Source organism: Salvelinus fontinalis, chromosome 3 (genome assembly GCF_029448725.1).
Source record: "Salvelinus fontinalis isolate EN_2023a chromosome 3, ASM2944872v1, whole genome shotgun sequence".
Classification (NCBI taxonomy): Eukaryota; Metazoa; Chordata; class Actinopteri; order Salmoniformes; family Salmonidae; genus Salvelinus; species Salvelinus fontinalis.
The window spans coordinates 2,589,013-2,608,907 of record NC_074667.1 but is presented as its reverse complement, the minus strand read 5'-3'; the positions used below and the strand labels follow the sequence as shown (position 1 = coordinate 2,608,907).

The 19,895-nt window shown below is 41.8% G+C and overlaps 2 protein-coding genes across 4 annotated transcripts in view; both read left to right on the top strand.

Moving 5' to 3' along the window:
• LOC129836101 (sodium/potassium/calcium exchanger 3-like) overlaps nucleotides 1–17,713 on the top strand; it is a 66,524-nt gene extending 48,811 nt beyond the window's left edge. Inside the window, exons 4-17 of the mRNA XM_055901901.1 lie at nucleotides 1,393–1,467; nucleotides 2,059–2,143; nucleotides 2,992–3,095; nucleotides 4,926–5,000; nucleotides 8,530–8,555; nucleotides 8,774–8,827; nucleotides 9,053–9,186; nucleotides 11,164–11,324; nucleotides 11,611–11,893; nucleotides 12,186–12,352; nucleotides 12,539–12,653; nucleotides 12,795–12,907; nucleotides 13,007–13,072; nucleotides 13,294–17,713. Of these exons, the coding sequence (XP_055757876.1) occupies nucleotides 1,393–1,467; nucleotides 2,059–2,143; nucleotides 2,992–3,095; nucleotides 4,926–5,000; nucleotides 8,530–8,555; nucleotides 8,774–8,827; nucleotides 9,053–9,186; nucleotides 11,164–11,324; nucleotides 11,611–11,893; nucleotides 12,186–12,352; nucleotides 12,539–12,653; nucleotides 12,795–12,907; nucleotides 13,007–13,072; nucleotides 13,294–13,446 (1,611 nt within the window). The 3' untranslated portion in view covers nucleotides 13,447–17,713. The remainder of the gene's footprint in view (nucleotides 1–1,392; nucleotides 1,468–2,058; nucleotides 2,144–2,991; nucleotides 3,096–4,925; nucleotides 5,001–8,529; nucleotides 8,556–8,773; nucleotides 8,828–9,052; nucleotides 9,187–11,163; nucleotides 11,325–11,610; nucleotides 11,894–12,185; nucleotides 12,353–12,538; nucleotides 12,654–12,794; nucleotides 12,908–13,006; nucleotides 13,073–13,293) is intronic.
• Nucleotides 17,714–18,211: 498 nt separating this feature from the next.
• The window catches only part of LOC129836088 (ras and Rab interactor 2-like), a 46,979-nt gene continuing 45,295 nt past the window's right edge, over nucleotides 18,212–19,895 (top strand). For all 3 annotated transcript variants that reach the window (XM_055901869.1, XM_055901878.1, XM_055901887.1), the window contains exon 1: nucleotides 18,212–18,435. The gene's annotated coding sequence lies outside the window, so the exon portion shown is untranslated. The remainder of the gene's footprint in view (nucleotides 18,436–19,895) is intronic.

Below are 19,895 nucleotides of genomic sequence, written 5' to 3'. Positions count from 1 at the left end.
TGTCTAAAAACAGAGACGATGCTGTGTCTAAAAACAGAGACGATGCTGTGTCTAAAAACAGAGACGATGCTGTGTCTAAAAACAGAGACGATGCTGTGTCTAAAAACAGAGACGATGCTGTGTCTAAAAACAGAGACGATGCTGTGTCTAAAAACAGAGACGATGCTGTGTCTAAAAACAGAGATGATGCTGTGTCTAAAAACAGAGACAACACAGAGACGATGCTGTGTCTAAAAACAGAGACAACACAGAGACGATGCTGTGTCTAAAAACAGAGACGATGCTGTGTCTAAAAACAGAGACAACACAGAGACGATGCTGTGTCTAAAAACAGAGACAAAACAGAGACGATGCTGTGTCTAAAAACACACCCACACACACACACACCCTGCCCAGTCATAACAGGACTTCATAGCTGGATAGAGAGAGAGACGGCTGCTATACTTTCACAGTATTACAACTCTGTTAGCTGCCATCTGTTGTTGTCTCTAACCTCTCAGCCCCATGTGATTCCACACCCAGATTCCAATCTCTAACAGGGATTGTACTTTACCTCAGTCCCCTGATTCACCAAATTCATGAATCCACCCCACCCCTCCTACCTGGTCAGGCCCATTGATGGAGACAGAGGCTAATGGCACTATGACGTAGAAGGGTTTACTTTACCTGTGTTTCTATACAACCACAGTGGGGTGTCTATGATCTCTTCCTCTCTCTGCCTGTCTGTTTCTCTCTTTTGCTCTCTTCCTCTCTCTGCCTGTCTGTTTCTCTCTTTTGCTCTCTTTCCCTCTCTCCTGTATTACCTCTCTCTCTCTCTTTCTCCCCTCTTGCTCCCTCTTTCTCTTTTTCTTTCTCTCTTCTTCTTTCTTTCTCTCTCTCTCTCTCTCTCTCTCTCTCTCTCTCTCTCTCTCTCTCTCTCTCTCTCTCTCTCCCTCTCTCCCTCTCCCTCTGTGTGGCTGTGGGGGTAAACTAATTCTGTGTCTTTTTGTTTTGAAGGATATTAGTGTACCAGTGATTTTTGTATTATAGTAAACCAGATTTGGATATTATGATTTGGCGGGATTTGCAGTTAGGTTGTTGGCTAGCCATCACCATGTATAAAGCCATGTTTAGTCCCATATCACTGACACGTCATCTACAGTGTGTTCTTATGAAATTCAGATGGTGGTTTCCATCCATGTGTCTCTAACATATTTACTCGGGTCTGTTCAGGAGAGTATACTGTTTACAGAATGTTACGCAATACTGTATTACAGAATGTTCAGATGGAAATGCAGTGAGAATAGATACAAAAGTCAAGAAGAATAGGAAATTGTCCACCCCAATTATTACTCAATGAACACCCCCCCCACCCCCCTGTTATCTTTCCTCTCTGTGTCTATTTCCTTTCAGGCCATGTATATGTTCATTGCCCTGGCCTTGGTTTGTGACGATTACTTTGTCCCTTCGCTGGAGAAGATATGTGAGGTATGTATGGACAAAGACAGAGTCTGCATCCCAAAAGGCAGCCTATTCCATATGTAGTTTACTAACCTATGGGCCCTGGTCAAAGGTAGTGCACTATATAGGGAATAGGGTGCCATTTGGGATGCAGCTTAACAAGATGTGGATAAGATGTGCTTATGTTGCTGTTTGTCCTTCTGTGTGTTAGGGTCGCAGTTCAGTTCAGGGTCAAGGGTTAAGCTGTGGTATTCTTCTCAATGACATGTTGGATCCCGTGCCACTTCCATCTTATTACAGTGTTACACTGATATACTGTGAAGCTTCTCATTCTTTCTCTTTATCTCTCTCTCTCGCTATCCCTCTCTTTCTCTTTCTCTCGTGTTTTCTCTCCCTCTCATTCTCTTTCTCTCTCTCTTTTCTTATCTCTATCTCCCCCTCGTTCTCTTTATAACTCTCTCCCTCTCATTCTGTCTCTCTCTTTTCTTCTCTCTCTCTCTCTCATTCTCTTTCTCTCTTTTCTTCTCTCTCTCTCTCTCATTCTCTTTCTCTCTTTTCTTCTCTCTCTCTCCCTCTCATTCTCTTTCTCTCTCTCTTTTCTTCTCTCTCTCTCTCTAGCGTCTTCATCTCAGTGAGGATGTAGCAGGGGCAACCTTTATGGCTGCTGGAAGCTCCGCCCCTGAACTCTTCACCTCTGTCATAGGTAACACAAACACACACACATGCAATACACATTCTTACACAGACACACACACACACACACACACACACACACACACACACACACACACACACACACACACACACACACACACACACACACACACACACACACACACACACACACACACACACACACACACACACACACACACACACACACACACACACACACACACACACACACACACACACAACCCAGTAGAAGAGGAACCTGTATAGGTATTAACAACATGTTACATGTTAATCCAATTAATAGAGTGTAAATGAACATTGATGAGAAGCAATGCGCTGACGTCAGTATTTTAGATTGGCGCTTTTGATAACACTGTAGATTAGAAGCAGACTGTTGTACTCACTGTAAACAGAGAAGGTTGTTAGAACAAGACTCTGTAGTTGGTTGAACCCTTTGACGTGGCCGAGCTGTTTATATGTGTTGTGACGGCCGGGGGGCAGTTGTTTGATCCCATTGTCAATGTATCACATCCAGTCATCCTGGGCCACTCCACACACACACACTCCACACAGACACACTCCACACACACACACTCCACACAGACACACTCCACACAGACACACTACACACACAGACACACTACACACACACACACACACACACACACACACACACACACACACACACACACACACACACACACACACACACACACACACACACACACACACACACACACACACACAGACACACACACACACACACACACAGCACCGCTAAGACTAGAGACGTCAGAATCTGTCGGAGTAGACTGCATGTTACACAAGGACAAAGTGCCGTGTCATACTGCGTGTACATGTGTGTCCTCGCCGCAGGGGTCTTCATCACTAAAGGAGATGTGGGTGTGGGGACCATTGTGGGGTCAGCAGTCTTCAACATCCTCTGCATCATCGGAGTGTGTGGAATCTTTGCTGGCCAGGTATCATGTCATACTGTTCTATCATATTAGAAAACTGTGGCTCCTGAATGAGTTCTTGGTATTTTGACTTGCTTGTATATCTCAGTACAGCACATCACATACATACAGTGGGGAGAACAAGTATTTGATACACTGCCGATTTTGCAGGTTTTCCTACTTACAAAGCATGTAGAGGTCTGTAATTTTTTATCGTAGGTACACTATGATAAAAAGTGTGTGGCCCGAAACCTGAAGGATCTGGAGAAGGTCTGTATGGAGGAGTGGGCCAAAATCCCTGCTGCAGTGTGTGCAAACCTTGTCAAGAACTACAGGAAATGTATGATCTCTGTAATTGCAAACAAAGGTTTCTGTTAATTAATTACTTAGAAATCATACAATGTGATTTTCTAGATTTTTGTTTTAGATTCCGTCTCTCACAGTTGAAGTGTACCTATGGTAAAAATGACAGACCTCTACATGCTTTGTAAGTAGGAAAACCTGCAAAATCGGCAGTGTATCAAATACTTGTTCTCCCCACTGTATATCTACAGAATACAGATTTATAGATATACATTTAAATCGAATCAAATTGTATTTGTCACATGCTCCGAATACAACAACATCACAGGGAAATGCTGACTTACGAGACCTTAACCAACAATGCAGTTTTAAGAAAATACGATTTATTTTGTCTTTTTTAAGTAAGAGATAAGAAGCCTCTTGGACCTAATGTAGGCTACATACAGTGTCCATATCTATTGTCCACATCTATTGTCCAAGAATATCCATAACAACAACATGTGTTCTCCATGCTGTGTACAAAGTGAGTACATGTACATTTGCACGTACAGTACACCATATATAATGATTATGAACTGACCACAGTCACGGTATCACATCTGTAGCCTGCCTTACACTGGCCTACTGTAATATGTATTCTCCCTGTCCAGATCCCTGCACCATGCCGTGCCAAGCCTGAATCCAACATGATATATTCCCTGATGACATACCATTTACATGATAGGGTGCAGCCATAGTGATTTGATCTCAGATTGTCCATTATGTAAGGAAGTAAAGGCCTACTGCCTGGAAACAGTGTATTACTGTAAAGTCATCTTAATACTGCCAGGAATACAGTGTGTTACTGTAAAGTCATCTTAATACTGCCAGGAAATAGTGTATTACTGTAAAGTCATCTTAATACTCCTCACTATTGTTGATCTAGTAGAGATCAGTTTGTACCATCTTGCTAGCTCGTACGGTCTATTCTGGCTATACAGCAAAAACAGATCTGGGACCAGACTTTGGCTACGTGTTTCTCATAGGAAGACATGATGTGCTTTACAGTTTGGATAGCCTGATCCGAGATCTGTTGGTGCTGTCTAGCGGGACATGACTGTAGGAGTTTTCTCTACAGCACAAACAGATCTGGAACCAGGCTAGGGCTTGACTGTGTTTCTCTAAGGAAGATATGTGTTTCACTGTAGTAGTGTGTGTGGGTCGATTTGCATGCTAAATACAGGCTCTATAACGCATTAGTCACTGTGTGGTAGGCTGCCTGTGCTGCATATCATTATGTAAAATCAATGAATACACCGACACCTTTTTGGAGTAGGTGAGCACTGCCTGCTTGTCCTTTGTAAGTAGCGGGATCTATTCAGGTCAACTCAAGAGCTCTTCCTGAATCTCGCTATGCTTGTGAGGGAGCTGGAGCTATAATCGTTATTGTTGCGCCGAACCGCCGGCAATATAAAACGCTATCATGAGGGTATGCTTGACTGCAGTTAATCAGTGTGATAATGCTGTGTCTTTTGTTTGTGTCCTGTTTGTCTTCTCTCCATCTGTCTCTAGGCTGTGAAGCTCTCCCATTGGACACTACTCAGAGACTCCGCCTACTACACGCTCTCTATCGCAGCCCTCATTGCAGTAAGTGGCCAAACACACACACACGCGCGCACGCACACACACACACACACACACACACACATGCACGGATACACACACAAGCAGCGTGCCAACACCTGAGTTCTCCCTGCGTTACAAAGAGCGAGAGAGAGAAAGAGACAGAGAGAGGAAGAGGAAGAAAGAGCGAGAGAGAGAGAGAGAGCGAGAGCGAGAGAGAGAGGTAGACATACAGACGGGTAAAGACAAGAGAGATAGAAATACAGAGAGTTTAGCTCGAGACAGAACATCAGCTGGACCAGTCTGTTTGATAGAGAGAGTTTAGCTCGAGACAGAACATCAGCTGGACCAGTCTGTTTGATAGAGAGAGTTTAGCTCGAGACAGAACATCAGCTGGACCAGTCTGTCTGAGAACCCTGCTCTGATGTGCAGACAGACTCATCACGCATCACTCCTCCCAATTAAACAGAACACTGGGTCTGACTGACATAGATAAATGACAACTGCACTGAACTGACCCTCCATACACGGTATTATTATAATGCAGGTTGACGTTTTTTGTCATGAATTTTGCCCTGGAGGCAGAACTGAGCGATGTCCGCTAGGGACAGATGGACATTTACCGGGGGATGGGTGGTCCAAAATCATTTAACTTTTCGGAGGGTAGTGTTTTTTCCCCCTGGTTTACATTCCCTCTTCTGCTCGTATTTTCCCTATAAACAATGGCTTGAGGTACTTTTGACATGAACCTAATAAAGTTTAAAAGCATTTGTGAAGGTTTGGTGTGGCTATTATTAAGCTTTAGCTACTGCCGGCCTATGATATGAAGGCAGTGTGCCACATCACTACTAACTGACTTGAGCTGAGGAAGTCTGTTTCAGGCCTACCAGAGTTTCTCCTATAATCTCATGCTTATCTAATAGTCTGATCTAAAATGTACGAATTAGCTCCCTTCTGTACGCCTATATCTGAATAGTAGACGCAGTAGCCATCTGACATGAAGAAATGCAGGCTACGGCATATCTCTATCTCTCTGGGTCTAGGCCTAAGCTTCTCTTCCTTTATATAGGCTATATATATTTATTTATTAAGGTATTTATATCACGCAGTGGACACCTAAGTCTAAAGGCCTATGAATGCAATGCCCTGATACATTTTGAGCTCAAATCTCTGACCATGAGGTGGACAATTATTCTTTTAGGAATTAGCCTAAAAAACAATAAATAAATAGGCTCTAAAGTTTTGCATAAGCTGCACATCGAAACACGAGGAAGAGTGTTTTTTGTCATTTGTTTTTGCTGGTTTTCTTGGCCAACATTCCTTGTTTTTTGATGGCGTTGACGGCGCCAGGTCGGATCTGAAAATCTTCTCTGTCATGTTGTCCGGCGCCAAATTTTCCTAAAGGAAATTGAAATGGTGTATTGTTTTTATGAATATTTTAGCATATTTGCATGAAAATCTGTCACCAATTGGATGGAAACCTAGCTACAGACACCCACTGCATGGTGCAGGGATATGGACAGGGAGAATACATGTTACAGTAGGCCAGTGAGGCAGGCTATGGCTGTACAGATGTTCGCTAGTCCAGTGTCACTTTGATTATGCCTGCACATCATGGTTCACCAGCAGCCCCAAACATCTAAAGAATAAGCTAACAGCCAAACAAGCTTGTAAGAATTGCACTTAAACTCCCCCCTCATACTCATCTGGAGGTTGATCATTTTTCGTCTCTATCTATTTAATTGTATATGTATTTATGTAAAAATAGGGACCATAATGGAAATAAGTCCCCGACTTTATTGTGCAATCCCGCTCACTTTAAAAAATATTTGTGTATATACAGTTGAAGTCGGAAGTTTACATACACTTGGGTTGGAGTCATTAAAACTTGTTTTTCAAAGTTGTGGCAAAATGGCTTTAGGACAACAAAGTCAAGGTATTGGAGTGGCCATCACAAAGCCCTGACCTCAATCCTATAGAACATTTGTGGGCAGAACTGAAAAAGCGTGTGCGAGCAATGAGGCCTACAAACCTGACTCAGTTACACCAGCTTTGTCAGGCGGAATGGACCAAAATTCATCCGAACTTATTGCGGGAAGCTTGTGGAAGGGCTACTTTTTACGTTCATCTCTAGGAGACAGAACGCGTCTCCTTCCTGAGCGGTATGACGTCTGCTTGGTCCCGTGGTGTTTATACTTGCGTACTATTGTTTGTTCAGATGAACGTGGTACCTTCAGGTGTTTGGAAATTGCTCCCAAGGATGAATCAGACTTGTGGAGGTTTACAATTTGTCTTGGTCTTGGCTGATTTCTTTTGATTTTCCCATGATGTCAAGCATTGAAATACATTAAAAGGTACACCTCCAATTGACTCAAATGATGTCAATTAGCCTATCAGAAGCTTCTAAAGCCATGACATCGTTTTCTGGAATTTCCCAAGCTGTTTAAAGGCACAGTCAATTTAGTGTATGTTAACTTCTGATCCACTGAAATTGTGATACAGTGAATTCTAAGTGAAATAATCTGTCTGTAAACAATTGTTAGAAAAATGACTTGTGTCATGCACAAAGTAGATGTCCTAACCGACTTGCCATAACTATAGTTTATTAACAAGAAATTTGTGGAGTGGTGGAAAAACAAGTTTTAATGACTCCAACCTAAGTGTATGTAAACTTCCGACTTCAACTGTATTTATTTAATTATAAATATGGCATAAAAATGTTGAAAATCTGATTTCTCTTTAGCTGATCATTGTCTGCAGCCATCTCTGATCGTGGTGTAATGAAACAAGCAGGGAGAGTGAGCTCGTCTGTGGTGGTCGGCGAACCCTCAACCTTCTGGCCCGTAGCCCTGCATGGCATTGACTGTGCCACAAAAGCTTAAGTGGCAAAGTCGATATCCAGGTTTATAAACACACGGCCGCTACAGTTATTGTTATCTTTGGTTGTACACATTATTTTGAGTTAATTCTATGAGGGGGGAGGGTGTTCAATTTATTTTACAGTACAATGAGAGGGTCTTAATTTAAGGTTAGGGATTAGCAATGTGGTTAGGGTTAGGTTTAAAATCAGATTTCATGACTTTGTGACTGTGCCAGCTAGTGACCACTCTGCATAGCTGCCTCCAGGGCAAGTTTCATGACAATAAATGCCAACCTGGAATTATAACATGCCTTTGACTCTACAGACTGGATAATAGTAGTATGAAATGCCAATGACTCACTGGATAATCTTCAGTTCTGGGTATATGTTAGCCTTTTAGCATGAAGCATAATGACACAGCACATACATCCACACGAGTCATTGCAGAAAGAGAAGTACTGTATTTTTCCACTTGACATTGGCTAAGTTAGACTGTAATGAATCAGATGTTGAATAACAGGTCTATTTGTCCTGGTTCTGTCATGGAGGAAAGTTCTGGAGTTGGCATACCCTCTGGTGGTCAAGATAGACATAGCATTGCTTTAATAATCAGCACTGGAAATGCAGGGAGATTGTGTTATTACCTCTCTCCCTTTACCTAAATATTATCAATCCCTCTTTTTCTCCTCACAGTTTATCTACGACGGGGAGGTTACATGGTATGTAAAAATGAATTTCTCTTGATATTCAGTTTGTTGATAATCAGTTGATAAGTCTCTCCGCTGGTGTATTTTGAATAGATTCTCCTCTGCTCGTCTTAACTGTATGTGTGATGTGTGCTGGGGGGCGGGGGGGGGGGGGGGGGGGGGGGGGGGCTGCTTCTGTTGTTCGCATGGACAATAAAGTTGGATTCATTCTGTTCTATATTGTATTCAAGGTGGGAGTCTCTAGTCCTGAACGTGATGTACCTCTTCTACATTCTAATCATGAAGTGAGTATGAGCATCATCTGGCAGGTCACATCATCACACACCAGGAACACACACACTTCCCATCTGGACCAAGAGCTATTCAGTCATTTAGATACTGTACAGTCAGAGGCTAGTGTATTACACTGTTTACTCACAGGAAAGTCTGCATACTTCTGTAAACTCTTGTATACTTTCTACTCAATTCTCATTGTCTCTGAGCTGAGTTTTCATCACTTGTGTGTGTAGGTTTAACGGCAGAGCGAGGCGCTACTTTGACCGGCGGAAGAAGAGCTCCGTGAGTCTGGCCAACGGTCTGACGGGCAGCACTGACCTGGAGGACAATGTCACCTGTGACGCCACCGCCGTCCTGCTCAAGAAAGGTACCTACCCCGGTGGCACACAGATATGACATCACATTATCCGGCGTCTGTGGGGCAACACTTTATTTGGATAGTACATCTACAGACTATCACTAACTGTTCAACTAACTATCTACTAACCTTAACCCTTTACCCTAACTCTTATTCTAAACCTAACCCTAACCCTAACCTTAGCAAGCGGCTGCTTATCAACAGATAGTTTGTTGATGGTATGAGTATCTGAACTATCCAAATAAACTGTGACCTTCTGTGGTACAATACAGAGAAATACAGTTTACCTCAAAATTATTATTATTATTTTGATAGTTGTGGTGGTTCCACTGAAAAGGAACTATTGTAGAATCTCAGTTTCAGTTACTTCGAGATTTTGGCGAGGCCCTTTATCTACTTCCCCTGAGTCAGGTGAATTCATGGATGCCATTTTTATGTCTCTGTCCAGTTTGAAGGAAGTTGCTAACTACTGTTAGCTCATTGCACTAACGCTAGTTAGCATTGGCTCGTGAAACTAACTCCAACTTCTTTCATACTGGACACAGTTCATCTGACTCTGGGGAAGTAGATAAAGTGCTTCATTGCCCAAATCCTGAATAATCCCTTTAAAACTTCTTGACGCACGGATCCCTTTAGCGGGATCATTTTCATTAACAACCGCTGAATTGCAGAGCGCCAAATTCAAAAAAAAAAATGCAAAAGAAATTTATATTCATGAAATCACAAGTGCAATATAGCAAAACACAGCTTAGCATGTTGTTAATCCACCTGTCGTGTCAGATTTTGAAAATATGCTTTACAGCGAAACATTACAAACACCTAGCAGCAATGTAGATTAGTCACGAAAGTCAGAAAAACAATAAAATTAATCGCTTACCTTTGATGATCTTCGGATGTTTGCACTCACGAGACTCCCAGATACACAATAAATGTTCCTTTTGTTCGATAAAGATTATTTTTATATCAAAAAACCTCCATTTGTTTGGCGCGTTATGTTCAGTATTCCACAGCCTTAGGCAGGACATCAAGGCTTGACGAAAATTCCAAATAGTATCCGTAAAGTTCGTAGAAACATGTCAAACGTTTTTAATAATCAATCCTCAGGTTGTTTTTAACATAGATAATCGATAATATTTCAACCGGACGGTAAACTATTCAATAACAGAGATAAAGAAAATGTCTAGCTACAACTTTCGCTCGCATGAACTAATGGAAGGACATTCAGCTATCCACAGACGCGATTTGATAAAACTCGCTAATTTTTCAGAATAAAAGCTTGAAACTATGTCTAAAGACTGTTCACACCCTGAGGAAGCCATAGGAAAAGGAATCTGGTTGATATCCCTTTAAATGGACGAAAGGCAGGCAATGGAACAATGATTTTTCAAAATAAGAGGCTCTTCCGGGTTGGATTTCCTCAGGTTTTCGCCTGCAATTTCAGTTCTGTAATACTCACAGACAATATTTTGACAGTTTTGGAAACTTTAGAGTGTTTTCTATCCTACTCTGTCAATGTTATTCATATTCTAGCATTTGGACCTGAGAAATAGGCAGCTTACATTGGGAACGTTATTTTTCAAACATAAAAATTCTGCCCCCTAGCTTCAAGAGGTTGTTAAGGCACTCAGTGGAAGGTACACACGTGTATGTATGAGTTTCTTGTGTCACCAGTCTGTTATTGATAACAGTGGCCATTTTGTGACTGTACCCATAGCTAACTTCCAGTGTAAGCCAAGTGTGCTGATGGTGGATGAGCTACTGTCAGCCTACCCCCACCAGCTGTCCTTCTCTCCTTGAAAAACTATTAGAGAAGAAGTAAACAGGCGGCCATTTTGTGTCTGTCCCCATAGCTAACTTCCAGTTTAAGCCAAGTGTGCTGATGGTGGATGAGCTACTGTCAGCCTACCCCCACCAGCTGTCCTTCTCTCATTGATAAACTATTGGAGAAGAAGTAACCAGGCGGCCATTTTGTGTCTGTCCCCATAGCTAACTTCCAGTGTAAGCCCAGTGTGCTGATGGTGGACGAGCTACTGTCAGCCTACCCCCACCAGCTGTCCTTCTCTGAGGCTGGCATGAGGATCATGATCACCAGTCACTTCTCCCCCAGGACACGATTAGCCATGGCTTCACGCATGCTCATCAATGAGGTAAGATTAGGGTAACACAGACACTCACACACACACGTACACATGTACTGTATGAATTTGACATTTACACCCCACCCTCCACACACACAAGTCTGTACACACACACACACACACACACACACACACACACACACACACACACACACACACACACACACACACACACACACACACACACACACACACACACACACACACACACACACACACACACACACACACACACACACACACACACACTCTCTATCTCTCTCTGTGACTCAGTATTGTGTGTGTGTGTGTGCAGAGACAGAGGGTGATCAACACCAGTGAGACCAGGGTCAACCAACACATCACCAATGGAGACTCAGACTCTGCAGCTGCCAGGGCTCCAGAGAGGCGGGGTCTGGAGAACGGCAGGACGGGCGGGGCCGAGAGAGGGCTGAACGGGAGATGCCTAGGTCAGGGGGTCCTGGAGTCGGGGAATGAGACGGAAAACGAGAACGAGGATAATGAGAATAATGAGAACGACGGAGGAGAGGAGGAAGAGGACGAGAACGAAGGACCTCTGGTCCCTCACAGACCACCAGGTGTGAGATCATGTTATATGTCTATTTTCTTTATTCTATGTTTTACATATTTCAATTCACTGACGCTCATTTTCTCTCTTCCAATCCTCTTCTCTTTCTCTCTCTCTCTCTCTCTCTCTGTTTCCGTCTCATCCTCTCTCTCTCAATTCAATGATAAAAAATATTTTTTTAAATTATCTCTCTCTGTCCCTCTCTCTCTCTCTCCCTCTCTCTCTCTCTCTCTCTCTCTCTCTCTCTCTCTCTCTCTCTCTCTCTCTCTCTCTCTCTCTCTCTCTCTCTCTCTCTCCTCCAGCGGGTGTGTGTAACAAGATGAAGTGGCTGCTGTGCTGGCCTCTGTGCCTGCTCCTCTTCTTCACCATCCCTAACTGTGCCAAGCCACCCTGGGAGAGATGGTTCATGGTCTCCTTCGTCACCTCCACCATGTGGATAGCTGGCTTCTCCTACATTATGGTCTGGATGGTGAGTTCTTATTTAACCTTTATTTACTAAATGTCATATTAGCCTTGGCTCCAGCTGTCCTCTCAAACGGGAATACAGTGTTGAGGTCTGGTAATTGTCTTGCAGAAAAATGCTATGTGTGACGGTTCCATTCTAGCCTTGGTTACAATTCTAATGGTACGACTGCCATGTTGTCATTGACTATAGGTGACTGTGATTGGGTACACGCTCGGCATCCCTGATGTCATCATGGGCATCACGTTCCTGGCGGCGGGGACTAGTGTTCCAGACTGCATGGCCAGCCTCATCGTGGCACGCCAAGGTACTGTAGGGAGAGAGACACACAGAGACCACTCCATCAAAATCAACTCCACGACACAGAGCTGTTGAACTACGGTACTGCACACGCGAAGTACAGTGTTATAATACAATGTATTACGATAGATCTTTCTCTTCTGTCTAGGTCTGGGAGACATGGCCATCTCTAACTCTATTGGCAGCAATGTGTTTGATATTCTGGTGGGCCTTGGCCTGCCCTGGCTTTTACAGACCCTCTGCATTGACTATGGATCAACGGTGAGTATTCCTGCTATTACCCATGTTATTTTTTTCTTACTATTTCCCAACATTGTAGACGGGCTTAGAGCTGATCATGTGTTTCTGGGTCCTCTTCAGATCTCTCTGAACAGTAGAGGATTGATCTTCTCTGTTGCGCTGCTCTTGGCCTCAGTGTTCCTCACAGTGAGTACAGGCTGTACTCGGATCAGCCTAACCCCAATACTAGCTTCAACTTTATTTTAAAACAACTGTCTATAAACCATTGTGTTGTGCTAATGTTTTCACCTGTAACCTACCTAGAATACCTCCAACAACCTATCACTCCCTATGGTCTATCTATGAAACACACAGAAATGTAGTGTACTATGTTAACTCAAAATCTCAAACTCTTCCTCTGTCCTCAGGTGCTGGGCGTCCACTTAAACAAATGGACTCTGGACCGTCGACTGGGTCTGACCTGTCTCCTCATGTACGCAGTCTTCGTCTGTTTCTCCGTCCTCATCGAGTTCAACGTCTTCATCTTCGTCAACCTGCCCATGTGCCGCGAGATCCTCTGATCCTCGTACTCTTCCTCCTCCTCTTCCTCCTGCTTTCGCTCCCGGAGGATGTCTTTGCCACAGGTCTTTGCTCCCTGTCCGCTCGCCCCACCCTCGTGTGGATTTTTATCTTGAAATAATAGTTGTTTAATTTATCTTTGGTGCAATACAAGCGAAAGATGAACAGAGATTTTGTGTTGGTCTGGTTTTGGCTGGAGAAGAGAAGTCGTAAGAGAAAGTCCCATTGGAACATGGTCAAAGGTCAACCGAACAGGAAGTAGTAGTGACTGCTTCCTGTTAGCTTTCTGTTGCCAGGTAAACTGAAGACATTGGTTTGGATAAACTAAACTGTATTATCATCGACGTCGATGTATAAGCTGCTAACTGACTGAGAGAAAATGATTGGCTAACGGGGATTGATAGCCAATAGGATTGTGTTATTTTCTTACTCTTTGTACATGTTTGGATTTAAATATTATACATATTGTTTAAGGTGTTTTAAGTTAAGATGGATGTGCGACAGGATTCCATTTGTGCTGGCTGTAAATATTTGAAGAGAATATTGACATGGAGAAGTTTATTGACATATCGCTCTCACTTAGACTGGTCCGGTTCTTCAACCGTTCGGTGAAGCGGCAAGAATCAAAGAAGAGGAGGAGGATATTTTTGTTTAAGCTGAGTGCACTGTAGTGACTTGACCAAACAGTGATGCTCTCATGCCAGCCATTTCTTCTCGCAACGTGTAAGATAGCATGGCATGCTAATCGCGAGTCTATTCCTTTAGTTTTGTGCTGCAGTAAGAAATATTTATGTACAGTACAGTTTCTTTTGAGTTATTTTCTCTCCAAATATATGTGGGATATAGAGTACCAGTCAAAAGTTTGGACACAGCTCCTCGTTCCAGGGTTTTTCTTTATTTTTACTGTTTTATACATTGTAGAATAATAGTGAAGACATCAAAACTATGAAAAAGCACATGTGGAATCATGTAGTAACCAAAAAAAGTGTTAAACAAATCAAAATATATTTGAGATACTTCAAATAGCCACCCTTTGCCTTAATGACAGCTTTGCACAGTCTTGGAATTCTCTCAACCAGCTTCATGAAGTAGTCAGCTGGAATGCATTACAATTAACAGGTGTGCCTTGTTAAAAGTTCATTTGTGGAATTTCTTTCCTTCCTAATGCGTTTGAGCCAATCAATTGTGTTGTGACAAGGTAGGAGTGGTATACAGAAGATAGCCTTATTTGGTAAAATACCAAGTCCATATTATGGCAAGAACAGCTCAAATAAGCAAAGAGAAACAACATTCCATCATTACTTTAAGACATAAAGGTCAGTCAATCCGGAAAATGTCAAGAACTTTGAAAGTTTCTTCAAGTGCAGTCGCAACTTCCGTCAAGCGCTATGATGAAACTGGCTCTCATGAGGCCCGCAACAGGAAAGGAAGACCCAGAGTTTCCTCTGCTGCAGAGGATAAGTTCATTGGAGTTACCAGCCTCAGAAATTGCAGCCCAAATAAATTCTTCACAGAGTTCAAGTAACAGATACGTCTCAACATCAACTGTTCAGAGAAGACTGCATGAATCAGGCCTTCATGGTCGAATTGCTGCAAAGAAACCACTAACTAAGGACACCAATAAGAAGAAGAGACTTGCTTGGGCCAAGAAACACAAGCAATTTACATCAGACCGGTAGAAATCTGTCCTTTGGTCTGATGAGTCCAAATTTTAGATTTTTGGTTCAAACCGCCGTGTCTTTGTGAGACGCAGAATAGGTGAACGGATGATCTCTGCATGTGTGGTTCCCACCCTGAAGCATGGAGGAGGAGGTGTGGGGGTGCTTTGCTGGTGACACTGTCTGTGATTTATTTAGAATTCAAGGCACACTTAACCAGCTTGGCTACCACAACATCCTGCTGCGATACGCCATCCCATCTGGTTTACGCTTAGTGGGACTATAATTTGTTTTTCAACAGGACAATGACCGAAAACCCACCTCCAGGCTGTGTAAGGGCTATTTGACCAAGAAGGAGTGTGATGGAGTGCTGCATCAGATGACCTGGACTCCACAATCACCCGACCTCAAACCAATTGAGATGGTTTGGGATGAGTTGGACCGCAGAGTGAAGGAAAAGCAGCCAACAAGTGCTCAGCATATGTGGGAACTCCTTCAAGACTGTTGGAAAATCAATCCTCATGAAGCTGGTTGAGAGAATGCCAAGCGTGTGCAAAGTCGTCATCAAGGCAAAGGGTGGCTACTTTGAATAATCTAAAATATATTTTGGTTGCTACATGATTCCATATGTGTTATTTGATTGTTTTGATATCTTCACTATTATTCTACAATGTAGAAAATAACGAAAATAAAGAAAAACCCTTGAATGAGAAGTTGTGTCCAAACCTTTGACTGGTACTGTATATGTTTCCTAATATTTCCCAAAATTATTGTAAATAAGGGATATCCCTGGAGTTGAAATCCAGCACCGTCACTTTATTGAACAGAGATACGTTATATAATACGTTATATAATATGTTTCTGTTGTACAGCATCTAGTTGTATGCAACTGTAACTACTGAACTTTAGGACCCTTTTAGGCTATAGAATCTTGTACAATAGCAGAATATCTTCTACGCAATAGTAGAATATGTTCTACCCAGATGAGTACAACATTTCTACTTAAGGAAAATAAGTATTTTTAGAATAGTAGGTGATGTAAGAAAGTACACTGTCGAGTTAAAGATGGATTGAAGTGTGTGTGTGTGTGTGTGTGTGTTTGTGTCTGCACCACGCATGCGTGCAAGTATGCTTTTGTCTGTGTCTGTGGGTGGAGGTGGGGGAGGACCATGGAAATCTTGTTAATGAGCAGACATAATCATGATTTATTTATTTATGGATTAATTTATTCACAGATCGTGTCTGCTCTATCGGTATCAGAAAAGAATGTGGATCCAGTTGTAAGTGGAATGCTTTATGTTCTCCTTTCTATGTTATTGAGATTCAGTGTACCAATTATATAATCAAAATACTGGACATCTGGCTATGTTGTTTATATTTAAGAATATAGAACTTTATCATTTATAAGTTTTGTATAGCTCTTATTTCAGATATAGTATATATTGCATCATTTGAATATTGTAAAAATGAACAGTTTGGCAGATGCAGTACATGGCACATTAACTAGACTGGTTTAGCCACCAGAGGGCGTTCAAGTAAGTTTCATTTGGGAGCCATTGAATTAGATTTGATATCTCGGTGTCAGTTTCTACAGTTTCTAGCAAGCAAAACTTTCGCACTCGCACAACACATGTATTCTCAAAACAGTGCTTCTTAAACTCTTGTAATATCCCAGGCCCCGTATTCACAGAGTCTCAGAGTAGATGTGCTAATCTAGGATCAGGTTCCAGCTGTCCAAATAATCTTATTCATTATGAGCTAACAGACCCACCTGATCCTAGATCAGAACCCAAACTGAAACATTTTATGAATACAGGTTCAGGTATTCAGTTAAGGCCTCAAACCAACAACAAGTGTGGATGTGTTAATGTATTGGAGCCAAAGCAGTAACATATTTTGTCAACAACAGTATTGCCACTTTGTATCAGTGCTATGTATCCACAGCATGTGTTCAAACCAAAAGTGGAGATGTGCTAACGGCAATGTCTACTATGACTTACTTTTAAAGGATTACCATGGTTACCAGATTAAAGGGCCAGTCCGCTATCTTTGTGATGCTTTGTAGCCACACGAATGGTCCTCAGACTCAGTGTGTTGTGTAAGTATTTGTACATTTTCAATTAGGGCCAGTAAAACAATAAGATTGTTGATTTTGGCACATAGAAAACAGTTTGGGTACTTTTAAGTGAATGGAAGAGGAATTTTGTGTTAGTCTGCATGTCTCTTCATAATAAGTCTGATTATTTTCCTGTGTACATTTGAATTAAGGTATTTCATGATCAAAAGGCTCTGTTTTGATTCTGTTATTATACTGTTCATACCAAAAGGGACTATAGGCTATTATAAACCATGGTTAAATAACTTATGACGAGCATATTTATTTGAAAAAAAATACAGTATTTAGAATGTAGGCCTACTTCCCTAATTGGTTTCAACAAGAACCAATGTCATTTTACAGTCATGTCTTTGGAATTGTTTGTAAATCCTCATTTTCTTTCCTGAGGGCCTCTGGTTAACGTAGCCTCTCTTAGTACTCTGTGTTTAGGAGGGATTCGGTCGTATTTGGCTCCCAGGGGCTTTCTTGCAATAAACAGATTTACATACAGTACAATAGTTTCTACATTGTTATTATTGTGATTATGTATTTTTTTATTTAAGCTTTATTTATCCAGGAAAGACCCATTGAGGTCAGACGACCTCTTTTACACCTGACAAGTGTTCATTGGAAAATCAGCAGGATGAGAACACCAAAGGAAGGAATTGACGTGGACAAAGGTTGAATAAGGTTTATGGACATAGGTTAGATGAGTTATAAATTGTACTGATTGTCATGTATTCGGCACAGTAGGCTACTTTTGATTGAAAGTCTTTGTTTGTTTCAGCATTTTACACCAATGTCCTGCAGATCTAATCTCCCACTATATTGAAAAATGAGTCGAAACAACTGTTGAATAAGTGTATGTTTATAGGCCTGCAGTACATGAAGAATAAAAAGTCGGTCTGAGAAATAGTCGTCCAACATCCCCATCAGCGCATGAGGACGGTCCAGAACTGGTCATGTGATCTAGAGGTTAGCACTCGCTCGAGCCTTGCACTCGCTCTGCTGTGTTTTGCCGGGAGAGGGTTGAGCCTGAGCGAGGCGTACAGAACTGAACTGGAGTTGTGCAATGGAGACGTTTTGGCAAGAATGAAACTTCAAAAGAATGAAACTATACAATATGATGCAAAACTATAAGAAACAAAAGTAAAACTTTATGAGTTCGCGTTGCACCACGCATTAACCACTTGGAATTGTGTGGTTTCTGCCACAAGAAGACTGGACTTTGTCTTTAGGTAAGAACTTTACGCCTTCTTTATCCATAAGTGCTTACAAACATTGGTTTCTTACTAATGCAGTTTTAACAATATTGTCGTTATGACCAATTGAGATATGAACTGTAAAAGAATGATTACTTATTATTTTGTTATTGTCATAAATACAGGTTTTAGTTTACTTAAAAATATATAGTTTATCGGAGACTTGGTCTTTCTGGTTGAATAAAGTCTAACAAAAGAATGCACGTTAAAGGGGAAATCAGCTGTTGCTACATCCAATTTTGGACTTCAATTTCTGATATGTACCCATTGATACTTGAAGAATAGAACTTGTAAATGCCTCATGAGCTGTCATACCACATCAGAACCCAAAATATACGCTTGTTTTACTCCAATGTTTGTAAACAAAGTAAAAGTAAACAAAAACGATACAGCCTAAAAACATGGTTAAAAGTATAATGTTTACATCCTGAATGGTCAGTCCTTGCATCCATAGCTCTGTCTATACATTTGGGAGTGATTGCATTTCTCCAGCCCCATCCCTCAGCTTTTTACCAAAACAGGGGCATGGATCACCTTTGTTATTATTTCAACAGCTGATTGCCACTTTAAATAGTGTTAAAATGATGAGGGTGTAACTCATAGCTGACAAAGTAATGTCCATATAGACAAACCCTTTCCACTCAGTGATATGCAAGTCTGGATGTGGGTTTTTATGGGGGGCCTGTAGTATCAAGTCAGACATACTTGGAAAGTCCAAAGTGAAGAATAATTCATATTAATTCATTTGTACACATCAAGCAGTAGTCTTAGTCTAATGCTTTTCCAGTCTAAGAGTAATAACACTTGCGCCAATTTCTCCTGGCACAAATAGGAATTCCTTCTGTCCAATGTGCTGTATTTGACGAGGTCTTATCTATAGACTTAACTCCACTTCTGAGTACAGTACACTTAGCCAACTTTAGTCATTCAGGGGTATGCTACTTGTTTGTCCAAGAGATTTGGAACAAGTTCAAAAGAAGCAGGAATATGTCTGGAACAGACATCAAAAGGGGATTTCAGACCATGTATTAGTCTGCTACGGTCATGTTCAGAGGTGTAGCTACTCTGACCGCGTTTGACCTGACCTGGTTCAGTTTGATGTGTTCAGATATGCAGTACTTGCCCCTATACAAACATATCATCATATATCACTATCATATCCTCAAGTAAAAGTATGGAGGCAGTGTGCTCTCTCTCTCTCTCTCTCTCTCTCTCTCTCTCTCTCTCTCTCTCTCTCTCTCTCTCTCTCTCTCTCTCTCTCTCTCTCTCTCTCTCTCTCTCTCTCTCTCTCTCTCTCTCTCTTTCTATCTATCTCTCTCCCCTTGCTACTCTGTGAAGCGATAGTGGGCTTTCTTCCCATAGCTGTCCATTCAACTTTCCGTCTTTCCATCCAAGAATAGCGCATGGAAAACATTGGAGGACACATTGGCACAGAC